Source organism: Oncorhynchus mykiss, chromosome 3, assembly GCF_057628025.1.
Source record: "Oncorhynchus mykiss isolate SJ-2025 chromosome 3, ASM5762802v1, whole genome shotgun sequence".
Taxonomy (NCBI): domain Eukaryota; kingdom Metazoa; phylum Chordata; class Actinopteri; order Salmoniformes; family Salmonidae; genus Oncorhynchus; species Oncorhynchus mykiss.
The window spans coordinates 11,775,001-11,790,000 of record NC_143024.1 but is presented as its reverse complement, the minus strand read 5'-3'; the positions used below and the strand labels follow the sequence as shown (position 1 = coordinate 11,790,000).

The following is a 15,000-nucleotide window of genomic DNA, read 5'->3' as shown; positions in this document are numbered from 1 at the left end:
CTCTCCCTCCTCACCCTCTCTCTCTCTCCCTCCTCACCCTCTCTCTCTCTCCCTCCTCACCCTCTCTCTCTCCCTCATCACCCTCTCTCTCCCTCCTCACCCCCTCTCTCTCTCTCCCTCCTCACCCTCTCTCTCTCCCTCCTCACCCTCTCTCTCTCTCCCTCCTCACCCTCTCTCTCTCTCCCTCGTCACCCTCTCTCTCCCTCCTCCTCACCCTCTCTCTCCCTCCTCACCCTCTCTCTCCCTCCTCACCCCCTCTCTCCCTCCCTCCTCACCCCCTCTCTCTCTCCCTCCTCACCCCTCCCTCTCTCCCGCCTCCTCACCCTCTCTCTCCCTCCTCACCCTCTCTCTCTCTCTCCGCACCTTCTCTCTATCCCTCCACACCCTCTCTCTCTCCTTCCTCACCCTCCCTTCTCACCCTCTCTCCCCCCTACCCTCTCTCTCCCTCCTCACCCTCTATCTCTCTCCCTCCTCACCCTCTATCTCTCTCCCTCTATCTTTCTCTTCTCCCTGCTTCTCTCTCTCCCTCCTCACCCTCTCTCTCTCCCTCCTCACCCTCTCTCTCTCCCTCCTCACCCTCTCTCTCTCCCTCTTGTATTCCTAGACTCACCTCACCTGACAGGCTTTAAATAGTGATGAGATGAGATGGCTGTGTTTAGTGTTCTTTAGTGATGATAGAGAGATTATCTCTGTCAACCTCAACAGTCAGTGGTTGCATCCCAAATGGCACCCTATTCCCAATACAGTGCACTTCTTTTGGCCAGGGCCAATAAGGGTCACTATATAAGGAGTAGGGTGCCATTTGGGATGCATAGTAGCTGTGTGAATCTGAACAGAACAGTCAGCTAAACCTGAACCTGTTGTCTGTGACTTACCAGCATACTTGGGCATGTTGGACTCATCCATGGACCAGAAACAGTGGTCAAAGGCAAACACCTGTGGGACAGGACAAAGAAGGATCAACACACACACACACACACACACACACACACACACACACACACACACACACACACACACACACACACACACACACACACACACACACACACACACACACACACACACACACACACACACACACACACACACACACACACACTGCAAGCTCCTGTCTGTGCATGTTGTAGTGTATCTACCTAAAGGAGGTAGTGGAACACTATGGCAGACACACACCTACAGACACTATGACAGACACACACACACAGACACAATGACAGACATACATCTACATACACTATGACAGACACACACCTACAGACACTATGGCAGATACACGCCTACAGACACACACCTACAGACACTATGACAGACACACACCTACAGACACTATGACAAACTTATTGGACTGTTTCAAGACAACCTACAACACATCAGATGTCTGTTGTCTGTGTGAAAGAGAGACAGAGACAGAGAGAGACAGAGAGAGAGAGAGAGAGAGAGAGAGGCAGAGAGAGGCAGAGAGAGAGAGAGAGAGAGAGAGAGGCAGAGAGAGAGAGAGAGAGAAAGAGAGAGAGTGTTGTTGACTGAGGCAATGCTAGTTGTCGTGACGGGGCCTCAGCAGCCCAGGGACTGCACCCCAAATGGCATCCTATTCCTTATGGGCTCTCTGTTCAAAAGTGGTGCACTGTACAGGGAATAGGGTGCCAGCCCAGATCCACTGCAGGGCAGCTACAGTGGGGCAAAAAAAGTATTTAGTCAGCCACCAATTGTGCAAGTTCTCCCACTTAAAAAGATGAGAGAGGCCTGTAATTTTCATCATAGGTACACTTCAACTATGACAGACAAAATGATAAAAAAAAAATCCAGAAAATCACATTGTAGGATTTGTAATTAATTAATTAGCAAATTATGGTGGAAAATAAGTATTTGGTCACCTACAAACAAGCAAGATTTCTGGCTCTCACAGACCTGTAACTTCTACTTTAAGAGGCTACTCTGTCCTCCAATCGTTACCTGTATTAATGGCACCTGTTTGAACTTGTTATCAATATAAAAGACACCTGTCCACAACTTCAAACAGTCACACTCCAAACTCCACTATGGCCAAGACCAAAGAGCTGTCAAAGGACACCAGAAACAAAATTGTAGACCTGCACCAGGCTGGGAAGACTGAATCTGCAATAGGTAAGCAGCTTGGTTTGAAGAAATCAACTGTGGGAGCAATTATTAGGAAATGGAAGACATACAAGACCACTGATAATCTCCCTCGATCTGGGGCTCCACGCAAGATCTCACCTCGTGGGGTCAAAATGATCACAAGAACCACATGGGGGGACCTAGTGAATGACCTGCAGAAAGCTGGGACCAAAGTAACAAAGCCTACCATCAGTAACACACTACGCCGCCAGGGACTCAAATCCTGCAGTGCCAGACGTGTCCCCCTGCTTAAGCCAGTACATGTCCAGGCCCGTCTGAAGTTTGCTAGAGAGCATTTGGATGATCCAGAAGAAGATTGGGAGAATGTCATATGGTCAGATGAAACCAAAATATAACTTTTTGGTAAAAACTCAACTCGTCGTGTTTGGAGGACAAAGAATGCCGAGTTGCATCCAAAGAACACCATACCTACTGTGAAGCATGGGGGTGGAAACATCATGCTTTGGGGCTGTTTTTCTGCAAAGGACCAGGACGACTGATCCGTGTAAAGGAAAGAATGAACGGGGCCATGTATCGTGAGATTTTGAGTGAAAACCTCCTTCCATCAGCAAGGGCATTGAAGATGAAACGTGGCTGGGTCTTGCAGCATGACAATGATCCCAAACACACCGCCCGGGCAACGAAGGAGTGGCTTCGTAAGAAGCATTTCAAGGTCCAGGAGTGGCCTAGCCAGTCTCCAGATCTCATCTCAACCCCATAGAAAATCTTTGGAGGGAGTTGAAAGTCCGTGTTTCCCAGCAACAGCCCCAAAACATCACTGCTCTAGAGGAGATCTGCATGGAAGAATGGGCCAAAATACCAGCAACAGTGTGTGAAAACCTTGTGAAGACTTACAGAAAACGTTTGACCTCTGTCATTGCCAACAAAGGGTATATAACAAAGTATTGAGATAAACTTTTGTTATTGACCAAATACTTATTTTCCACCATAATTTGCAAATAAATTAATAAAAAATCCTACAATGTGATTTTCTGGATTTTTTTCCCTCATTTTGCCTGTCATAGTTGAAGTGTACCTATGATGAAAATTACAGGCCTCTCTCATATTTTTAAGTGGGAGAACTTGCACAATTGGTGGCTGACTAAATACTTTTTTGCCCCACTGTATGCTCCAGGCTCCATGCTGGCCTGGTCTGCTGGCCTGGTCTGTTTGGCAGACAGACAGTGGTAGTTGGATGTTGGAGTTAAATGAATTCATAAATCAGGGTCACGGCTCCACAGTAGACATTCCAGCTCCCAGTGACCCGTCTCCACGGCAACCTGGCTGGAGTCGTTCCTGGAGTTGCAGGCTGTGTGTATATCACACACAGTGTGTGAACTGTTTGTGTGTGTGTGTGTGTGTGTGTGTGTGTGTGTGTGTGTGTGTGTGTGTGTGTGTGCGTGTGCCTGTGTGTGTGTGTGTGTGTGTGTGTGTGTGTGTGTGTGTGTGTGTGTGTGTGAGAGAGAGAGAGCCACCTGTGTTTGCTCACAGCTGTAAGTGGATGAATGGATGGCATAGAAATTATACTCTCTGGTCTAGGCCCCCTCTCTGGTCTAGGCCGCCTCTCTGGTCTAGGCCCTCTCTCTGGTCTAGGCCCTCTCTATAGTCTAGACCCTCTCTCTAGTCTAGACCCTCTCTCTAGTCTAGACACCATCTCTAGTCTAGACACCATCTCTAGTCTAGACACCATCTCTAGTCTAGACCCTCTCTCTAGTCTAGACACCCTCTCTAGTCTAGACCCTCTAGTCTAGACCCTCTCTGTAGTCTAGACCCTCTCTGTAGTCTAGACCCTCTCTCTAGTCTAGACACCCTCTCTAGTCTAGACACCCTCTCTCGTCTAGCCTCGTGCTGCAGACTCCCACACTACTAGACCCTCTCTCTAGTCTAGACCCTCTCTCTAGTCTAGACACCATCTCTAGTCTAGACACCATCTCTAGTCTAGACCATCTCTCTAGTCTAGACACCATCTCTAGTCTAGACCCTCTCTGTAGTCTAGACCCTCTCTGTAGTCTAGACCCTCTCTGTAGTCTAGACCCTCTCTCTAGTCTAGACACCATCTCTAGTCTAGACCCTCTCTGTAGTCTAGACCCTCTCTGTAGTCTAGACCCTCTCTGTAGTCTAGACCCTCTCTGTAGTCTAGACCCTCTCTGTAGTCTAGACCCTTTCTCTAGTCTAGACACCCTCTCTAGTCTAGACACCCTCTCTAGTCTAGACACCCTCTCTAGTCTAGACCCTCTCTCGTCTAGCCTCGTGCTGCAGACTCCCACACTACTAGACCCTCCTTGAATTAGAGGGATTCAACTGGCTCCAATAGTTCAGGGGCTGTACAGTATGTATCTAGTGTCAGAGTGCTGAGGGGCTGTATGTATCTAGTGTCAGAGTGCTTAGGGGCTGTATGTATCTAGTGTCTCATAGTGCTGATTCAGGATCAGTTTTGCCTTTTAGATAATAATAATAATAAATACGATGTACAGGGGGACCTGATCCTAGATCAGCACTCCTACTCTGAGACGTTTGGTATACAAACCAATATATTTTTATTAAAAGTTGTTATTCTGATCCTTTATTTTTAATTATATATTTTTTACTTATCAATTTTTTCTTACAGTGCCTTGCGAAAGTATTCGGCCCCCTTGAACTTTGCGACCTTTTGCCACATTTCAGGCTTCAAACATAAAGATATAAAACTGTATTTTTTTGTGAAGAATCAACAACAATAATAATTTTGCACGCCCAATTTTTCAGTTTTTGATTTGTTAAAAAAGTTTGAAATATCCAATAAATGTCGTTCCACTTCATGATTGTGTCCCACTTGTTGTTGATTCTTCACAAAAAAATACAGTTTTATATCTTTATGTTTGAAGCCTGAAATGTGGCAAAAGGTCGCAAAGTTCATGGGGGCCGAATACTTTCGCAAGGCACTGTAAAACTGCATTGTTGGTTAAGGGCTTTTAAGTCAGCATTTCACTGTAAGTCTACACTTGTTGTATTTGGCATGTGACAAATTACATTTGATCTGATTTGATTTAACTTAAGCCATTTTTCTTCCCAGGTCTGATAGACAGAGCTCCTCTATAGTCACGGATGGGGACGGCCACTAAAGGGGTCTGATAGACAGAGCTCCTCTATAGTCACAGATGGGGACGGCCACTGAAGGGGTCTGATAGACAGAGCTCCTCTATAGTCACGGATGGGGACGGCCACTGAAGGGGTCTGATAGACAGAGCTCCTCTATAGTCACAGATGGGGACGGCCACTGAAGGGGTCTGATAGACAGAGCTCCTCTATAGTCACAGATGGGGACGGCCACTGAAGGGGTCTGATAGACAGAGCTCCTCTATAGTCACGGATGGGGACGGCCACTGAAGGGGTCTGATAGACAGAGCTCCTCTATAGTCACGGATGGGGACGACTACTGAAGGGGTCTGATAGACAGAGCTCCTCTATAGTCACGGATGGGGACGGCCACTGAAGGGGTCTGATAGACAGAGCTCCTCTATAGTCACGGATGGGGACGGCCACTGAGGGGGTCTGATAGACAGAGCTCCTCTATAGTCACGGATGGGGACGACCACTGAAGGGGTCTGATAGACAGAGCTCCTCTATAGTCACGGATGGGGACGGCCACTGAAGGGGTCTGATAGACAGAGCTCCTCTATAGTCACGGATGGGGACGACTACTGAAGGGGTCTGATAGACAGAGCTCCTCTATAGTCACGGATGGGGACGGCCACTGAAGGGGTCTGATAGACAGAGCTCCTCTATAGTCACGGATGGGGACGGCCACTGAAGGGGTCTGATAGACAGAGCTCCTCTATAGTCACGGATGGGGACGGCCACTGAAGGGGTCTGATAGGGAGAGCTCCTCTATAGACAGACAGACAGACAGACAGACAGACAGACAGACAGACAGACAGACAGACAGACAGACAGACAGACAGACAGACAGACAGACAGACAGACAGACAGAGTTTGAGGGGAAACTAATTTGAAGTATTCAGGATTTAGCAGACCAGGCAGTAATTTCTGCTAGAGTGCCTGGCTAAAGCTCAGAGGACAGATATGAATCAGCACGATGAGACACGGCCCCACGACTGAACCCAAAAACCCCCAGAATGTGTTCAACTCTGCTCCCGAACGCCTTTCAACTAGTCACCATCCACCAGAGAGAGTGTGGGGACGGGGGTAGGGAGGTGGTGAGGGGGAGCTGCACTCCAACAACGCAGCTCTGAATACACACACACACACACACACACTGGGCCAGTGTTCCTGCTCATTCCTCCCTCTCATTGTGGATCTCTTTGTGGATGTTCACCAGATTTTAGAGAGCTGACACGTTCACACAGGCGTCTATCTGGCTCCCTGCCGCAGACCAACCAAACCACTGACAGCCCAGTCGTTACACACACTGTGGGGCTGGGCGATGTATCAAATTCATTACAATGTATGTTTTTGCGCGATATTTCAAATGCCTGTATATTTATTTATCTTCATGAGTGTTTTATGTCCGCTTGTTCTCATGTTGTCTTTTTGGTCGTGTCTCCTTCGCTCCTTCTGTGCTGTGTCCCATTTACACCAGAGATCGGTACATAATGACGAGATCCACGTCTCCGCCCTAACAATGGGAGTCGTTGTCCCAGAGGCAGGAAGGCAGGCGACAAGCTTAGGTTAAAAATAAACCCATTGAAACGCATTTGGGTTTATTTTGAACAGATTTTAGCGAGAGTAAAACCTCTCACTTCGCATATTCCTCTCTGTTTACACACCTGCCATCCTGTACTTTAGACAGATTAACTACATGTCATACTGTACCTTAGATTAACTACATGTCATACTGTACTTTAGACAGATTAACTACATGTAATACTGTAGTTTAGACAGATTAACTACATGTCATACTGTACCTTAGATTAACTACATGTCATACTGTACCTTAGACAGATTAACTACATGTCATACTGTACCTTAGACAGATTAACTACATGTCATACTGTACCTTAGACAGATTAACTACATGTTATACTGTACCTTAGATTAACTACATGTCATACTGTACTTTAGACAGATTAACTACATGTCATACTGTACTTTAGACAGATTAACTACATGTCATACTGTACCTTAGACAGATTAACTACATGTCATACTGTACCTTAGACAGATTAACTACATGTCATACTGTACCTTAGACAGATTAACTACATGTCATACTGTACCTTAGACAGATTAACTACATGTCATACTGTACCTTAGACAGATTAACTACATGTCATACTGTACCTTAGACAGATTAACTACATGTCATACTGTACCTTAGACAGATTAACTACATGTCATACTGTACCTTAGACAGATTAACTACATGTCATACTGTACCTTAGATTAACTACATGTCATACTGTACCTTAGACAGATTAACTACATGTCATACTGTACCTTAGACAGATTAACTACATGTCATACTGTACCTTAGACAGATTAACTACATGTCATACTGTACCTTAGACAGATTAACTACTTGTCATACTGTACCTTAGACAGATTAACTACATGTCATACTGTACCTTAGACAGATTAACTACATGTCATACTGTACTTTAGACAGATTAACTACATGTCATACTGTACCTTAGACAGATTAACTACATGTCATACTGTACTTTAGACAGATTAACTACATGTCATACTGTACTTTAGACAGATTAACTACATGTCATACTGTACCTTAGACAGATTAACTACATGTCATACTGTACTTTAGACAGATTAACTACATGTCATACTGTACCTTAGATTAACTACATGTCATACTGTACCTTAGACAGATTAACTACATGTCATACTGTACCTTAGACAGATTAACTACATGTCATACTGTACTTTAGACAGATTAACCACATGTCATACTGTACCTTAGACAGATTAACTACATGTCATACTGTACTTTAGACAGATTAACTACATGTTATACTGTACCTTAGATTAACTACATGTCATACTGTACCTTAGACAGATTAACTACATGTCATACTGTACCTTAGACAGATTAACTACATGTCATACTGTACCTTAGACAGATTAACTACATGTCATACTGTACCTTAGACAGATTAACTACATGTCATACTGTACCTTAGACAGATTAACTACATGTCATACTGTACCTTAGACAGATTAACTACATGTCATACTGTACCTTAGATTAACTACATGTCATACTGTACCTTAGACAGATTAACTACATGTCATACTGTACCTTAGATTAACTACATGTCATACTGTACCTTAGACAGATTAACTACATGTCATACTGTACCTTAGACAGATTAACTACTTGTCATACTGTACCTTAGACAGATTAACTACATGTCATACTGTACCTTAGACAGATTAACTACATGTCATACTGTACTTTAGACAGATTAACTACATGTCATACTGTACTTTAGACAGATTAACTACATGTCATACTGTACCTTAGACAGATTAACTACATGTCATACTGTACCTTAGACAGATTAACTACTTGTCATACTGTACCTTAGACAGATTAACTACATGTCATACTGTACTTTAGACAGATTAACTACATGTCATACTGTACCTTAGACAGATTAACTACATGTCATACTGTACTTTAGACAGATTAACTACATGTCATACTGTACCTTAGATTAACTACATGTCATACTGTACCTTAGACAGATTAACTACATGTCATACTGTACCTTAGACAGATTAACTACATGTCATACTGTACTTTAGACAGATTAACCACGTCATACTGTACCTTAGACAGATTAACTACATGTCATACTGTACTTTAGACAGATTAACTACATGTTATACTGTACCTTAGATTAACTACATGTCATACTGTACCTTAGACAGATTAACTACATGTCATACTGTACCTTAGACAGATTAACTACATGTCATACTGTACCTTAGATTGTTTCCTGGAGGTAGAGGAGCAGATGGAACCATGATGAACAGATTCAGGACGGGAGGATGGAGGAGAGGAGACCCAGGGGTCCATCAACAACACCATGAGAGAGAGAGAGACAGAGAGACAGAGAGAGAGACAGAGAGAGAGAGAGAGAGAGAGAGACAGAGAGAGAGACAGAGAGAGAGAGACCATGGTTAGCATTAAAACAATTAGCATTAAAACACTGTTAACTGTTACCTCTCTCTCTTATGTTCACTTTCAAGTTCACGTCCACAGTGAAATGCCTTTTTAACAAACTCTAAACCCAACAATGTGGTACTAAAAATAACAAGGTAGAACAAAAACACAGGAGATATAAAAATAAGAAATAAAAAGAACAGGAGAAAGTAAGAAGCTGTAAACAGGGTCAGTTCATTACCATATTAACAATGTACAGGGACACTGGAGTGATAGTGGTAGATATGTAGAGGGGTAAACATACTATATACAGGGTCAGTTCAGTACCATATTAACAATGTACAGGGATACTGGAGTTATAGAGGTAGATATGTAGAGGGGTAAACATACTATATACAGGGTCAGTTCAGTACCATATTAACAATGTACAGGGATACTGGAGTGATAGAGGTAGATATGTAGAGGGGTAAACATACTATATACAGGGTCAGTTCAGTACCATATTAACAATGTACAGGGACACTGGAGTGATGGAGGTAGATATGTAGAGGGGTAAACATACTATATACAGGGTCAGTTCAGTACCATATTAACAATGTACAGGGACACTGGAGTGATAGAGGTAGATATGTAGAGGGGTAAACATACTATATACAGGGTCAGTTCAGTACCATATTAACAATGTACAGGGATACTGGAGTGATAGAGATAGATATGTAGAGGGGTAAACATACTATATACAGGGTCAGTTCAGTACCATATTAACAATGTACAGGGATACTGGAGTGATAGAGGTAGATATGTAGAGGGGTAAACATACTATATACAGGGTCAGTTCAGTACCATATTAACAATGTACAGGGACACTGGAGTGATAGAGGTAGATATGAGGAGGTGTAAGGTGACTAGGCATCAGGATATATGATAAACAGAGTAACAGCAGTGTAAATGATGACTGTATCTGAATGTGTGTGTGTAGTCAGTATAAATGTGTGTGCATGTTGTGTGTGTGTGTAGTCAGTATAAATGTGTGTGCATGTTGTGTGTGTGTAGAGTCAGTATAAATGTGTGTGCATGTTGTGTGTGTGTAGAGTCAGTATAAATGTGTGTGCATGTTGTGTGTGTGTAGAGTCAGTATAAATGTGTGTGCATGTTGTGTGTGTGTGAGCAGAGAGATCAAAAATAGATATGGAGAGAGAGAGAGAGAGAGAACGGGAAAGAGGAGAAATAGAAAGAGAGAGAGAGAGTGAGAAAGGGAAAGAGAAAGAGAGAGAGAAAAAAAGAGAGAGTGAGAATGGGAAAGAGGAGAAAGAGCGAGAGAGAAAGGGAAAGAGGAGAAAGAGCGAGAGAGAAAGAGAGAGAGAGAGAGAGAGAGAGAGAGAGAAAGGGAAAGAGGAGAAATAGAGAGGAGAGAGAGTGAGAAAGGGAAAGAGAAGAAAGAGAGAGAGAGAGAGAGAGTGAGAAAGGGAAAGAGAAAGAGAGAGAGAAAAAAAGAGAGAGTGAGAATGGGAAAGAGGAGAAAGAGCGAGAGAGAAAGGGAAAGAGGAGAAAGAGCAAGAGAGAAAGAGAGAGAGAGAGAGAGAGAGAGAGAGAGAGAGAGAGCGGATGCAACTCTCACAGTAGGAATCCTTTGTTGTCTACATTGACCCAAAAGATCACACTGAAATGGAAATGTATTAATCTCTAGCCAGGCTATACTTTGGGACATTGACAACTAAGTGACATCACAATAGAGCAGGTGTTTGCAACATACCGGTATAGAGCGATGTCATAACCACATAGAAAACTAAGTGACATCACAATAGAGCAGGTGTTTACAACATACCGGTATGATGTCATAACCACATTTTAAAAATTCCCTCATCCATCCAACTACTATAATTCACTTCACACATCACTGCTGTAGTCATTTTTCTTCTTTCATTCCTCTCGTTCATTCATTCACTCCCTCGCTCATTCATTGAGGTCCAGGCAGGCGTTGTTTCTGGTGCTGCCTGCTGTGAAAGGCCTCATAAATGGGGCGGTGGAGCGTGAGGAAGGGAAGAGATTTAGGATTCGATGTCCCACTGACTCTGTTGGGTAAACTAGACTAAAGCCTGGGGACTTAACCAGGGAGGCTGGGGAAGGGAGGGAGGCTGGACTCCGCTCTGTGTGTGTGTGCCTGCCAGGGAGGTTAGGATAGAGGATGGCTGTAGATTACCACTACACAGAATATGTCCAGTGACACCCAGCAGTCAGGACAATAAGGAATATGGAATAGAGTTTGTCTAATATCAAAGAGACCTCGGCTACTAGATGACATCCACATTCCCACGGTGTAAACATAGCCTAGGACTTGTCTACTATTCTGCCCAATAACATTGTTTGGTTCTGCTTTTCTTTTCTTAGTCAACCTTGTGTTCTTTTTATTTGTGTTCTGGAACGTAGCCCTGTCTCTTTGTGTTCTGGAACGTAGCCCTGTCTCTTTGTGTTCTGGAACGTAGCCCTGTCTCTTTGTGTTCTGGAACGTAGCCCTGTTTCTGTGTGTTCTGGAACGTAGCCCTGTTTCTGTGTGTTCTGGAACGTAGCCCTGTTTCTTTGTGTTCTGGAACGTAGCCCTGTTTCTTTGTGTTCTGGAACGTAGCCCTGTCTCTTTGTGGTCTGGAACGTAGCCCTGTCTCTTTGTGTTCTGGAACGTAGCCCTGTTTCTTTGTGTTCTGGAACGTAGCCCTGTCTCTTTGTGTTCTGGAACGTAGCCCTGTTTCTTTGTGTTCTGGAACGTAGCCCTGTTTCTTTGTGTTCTGGAACGTAGCCCTGTCTCTTTGTATTCTGGAACGTAGCCCTGTCTCTTTGTGGTCTGGAACGTCGCCCTGTCTCTTTGTGGTCTGGAACGTAGCCCTGTCTCTTTGTGGTCTGGAACGTCGCCCTGTCTCTTTGTGTTCTGGAACGTCGCCCTGTCTCTTTGTGTTCTGGAACGTAGCCCTGTTTCTTTGTGTTCTGGAACGTAGCCCTGTTTCTTTGTGTTCTGGATCGTAGCCCTGTCTAATTGTGTTCTGGAACGTAGCCCTGTTTCTTTGTGTTCTGGAACGTAGCCCTGTTTCTTTGTGTTCTGGAACGTAGCCCTGTTTCTTTGTGTTCTGGAACGTAGCCCTGTTTCTTTGTGTTCTGGAACGTAAGCCCTGTTTCTTTGTGTTCTGGAACGTAGCCCTGTTTCTTTGTGTTCTGGAACGTAGCCCTGTCTCTTTGTGTTCTGGAACGTAGCCCTGTCTCTTTGTGTTCTGGAACGTAGCCCTGTTTCTTTGTGTTCTGGAACGTAGCCCTGTTTCTTTGTGTTCTGGAACGTAGCCCTGTCTCTTTGTGTTCTGGAACGTAGCCCTGTTTCTTTGTGTTCTGGAACGTAGCCCTGTTTCTTTGTGTTCTGGAACGTAGCCCTGTTTCTTTGTGTTCTGGAACGTAGCCCTGTCTCTTTGTGTTCTGGAACGTAGCCCTGTCTCTTTGTGTTCTGGAACGTAGCCCTGTTTCTTTGTGTTCTGGAACGCAGCCCTGTTTCTTTGAGTTCTGGAACGTAGCCCTGTTTCTTTGTGTTCTGGAACGTAGCCCTGTCTCTTTGTGTTCTGGAACGTAGCCCTGTTTCTTTGTGTTCTGGAACGTAGCCCTGTTTCTTTGTGTTCTGGAACGTAGCCCTGTTTCTTTGTGTTCTGGAACGTAGCCCTGTTTCTTTGTGTTCTGGAACGTAGCCCTGTTTCTTTGTGTTCTGGAACGTAGCCCTGTTTCTTTGTGTTCTGGAACGTAGCCCTGTTTCTTTGTGTTCTGGAACGTAGCCCTGTTTCTTTGTGTTCTGGAACGTAGCCCTGTCTCTTTGTGTTCTGGAACGTCGCCCTGTCTCTTTGTGTTCTGGAACGTAGCCCTGTTTCTTTGTGTTCTGGAACGTAGCCCTGTTTCTTTGTGTTCTGGAACGTAGCCCTGTCTCTTTGTGTTCTGGAACGTAGCCCTGTTTCTTTGTGTTCTGGAACGTAGCCCTGTTTCTTTGTGTTCTGGAACGTAGCCCTGTTTCTTTGTGTTCTGGAACGTAGCCCTGTTTCTTTGTGTTCTGGAACGTAGCCCTGTTTCTTTGTGTTCTGGAACGTAGCCCTGTTTCTTTGTGTTCTGGAACGTAGCCCTGCCTTTCATTTATTTTCATTGTTTTCACCTGTGTTGGTTTCTCACCTGGTCTCATCAGCTCCCTGTTTAGTCCAGTTCTTTCTGTTTGTATGGTTGTGAGCTATTGTTTGTTTTTGACTTCCTACCTGTGTTTGACCATTTCCTGCCTGTGACCACGATTCCTGCCAAGGCTAAATAACATGTGCCACGCCCTGCGCGTGAATCTACACCTTGTTCTCCCTGAGTATGCACTACAAACATGACAAACACAGGACTTACTGTTCTTCCCTTGGCAGCTGATCTCACAAGATGCTGGTATCTGGGATGAGAGATAACGCCAAGGCTTCATGGTGTGAAGAGATTGTTTTCTGTCATCAGTGATAGCTGAAGAACGACTCTATAGACAAACTATTAGAACTACTAGACTGTTACTAATAACAGACATGAGTCAGCGTGCACAGTATGTCTCTCAGTCCCATGGACAGTCTACCTGGCAGCAGAGACATGCTCCACTACAGTAATAACATTCCCCAGCTGACAGTCACCTGCAGGCATCGCCTCGACCCCTCAGTGACCCTACAGTTGGCACACACGGGTGGCCAATCAGCATAGCCCTCCAGGAGAGAGAGAAACAGAGAGAGAGAGAGAGAGTGAGAGATGGAGAGGGGGGGTGACAAGAGAGAGTGGAGAGAGAGAGGGGGGGGGGGTGGAGAGAGAGGGGGGAGAGACAAGATAAATCCTGGCAGTGCCACACAGGTGGGCATCACCTTCAGTGAGCAACACAGCAGAGCTGGCAGCCACCACGGCTGGAGCGTAGCCAGCCACATGGACTCAACCAGGTAGACTAGTCAGTCAGGTTGGCAGACCTCATTATAGAAGGCTTGGTACTGTATCATACCATACTGCTCAATGGGTGTGTGGTTTCTACTGAGGGCAGATAGAACGATGAGTACTGACACTAAAAACAGAGCACCAACAAAAACCAACTGGCTGAAGCTGTCAACAGTAACATCTGTCTGTCTGGGCTGGAGCTGTCAACAGTAACATCTGTCTGTCTGGGCTGGAGCTGTCAACAGTAACATCTGTCTGTCTGGGATGGAGCTGTCAACAGTAACATCTGTCTGTCTGGGCTGGAGCTGTCAACATAGTAACATCTGTCTGTCTGGGCTGGAGCTGTCAACAGTAACATCTGTCTGTCTGGGATGGAGCTGTCAACATAGTAACATCTGTCTGTCTGGGCTGGAGCTGTCAACAGTAACATCTGTCTGTCTGGGCTGGAGCTGTCAACAGTAACATCTGTCTGTCTGGGCTGGAGCTGTCAACAGTAACATCTGTCTGTCTGGGATGGAGCTGTCAACATAGTAACATCTGTCTGTCTGGGCTGGAGCTGTCAACAGTAACATCTGTCTGTCTGGGCTGGAGCTGTCAACAGTAACATCTGTCTGTCTGGGATGGAGCTGTCAACAGTAACATCTGTCTGTCTGGGCTGGAGCTGTCAACAGTAACATCTGTCTGTCTGGGATGGAGCTGTCAACATAGTAACATCTGTCTGTCTGGGCTGGAGCTGTCAACAGTAACATCTGTCTGTCTGGGCTGGAGCTGTCAACAGTAACATC

General features: G+C 44.9%; 1 protein-coding gene across 3 annotated transcripts in view; it reads right to left on the bottom strand.

Moving 5' to 3' along the window:
- The window catches only part of LOC149984356 (kinesin-like protein KIF13A), a 170,347-nt gene that overhangs the window by 110,097 nt on the left and 45,250 nt on the right, over positions 1-15,000 (bottom strand). For all 3 annotated transcript variants that reach the window (XM_090220756.1, XM_090220758.1, XM_090220765.1), the window contains exons 3-4: positions 9,086-9,098; positions 876-936 (exon numbers count right to left, since the gene is read on the bottom strand). In XM_090220756.1, the coding sequence (XP_090076882.1) occupies positions 876-936; positions 9,086-9,098 (74 nt within the window). The remainder of the gene's footprint in view (positions 1-875; positions 937-9,085; positions 9,099-15,000) is intronic.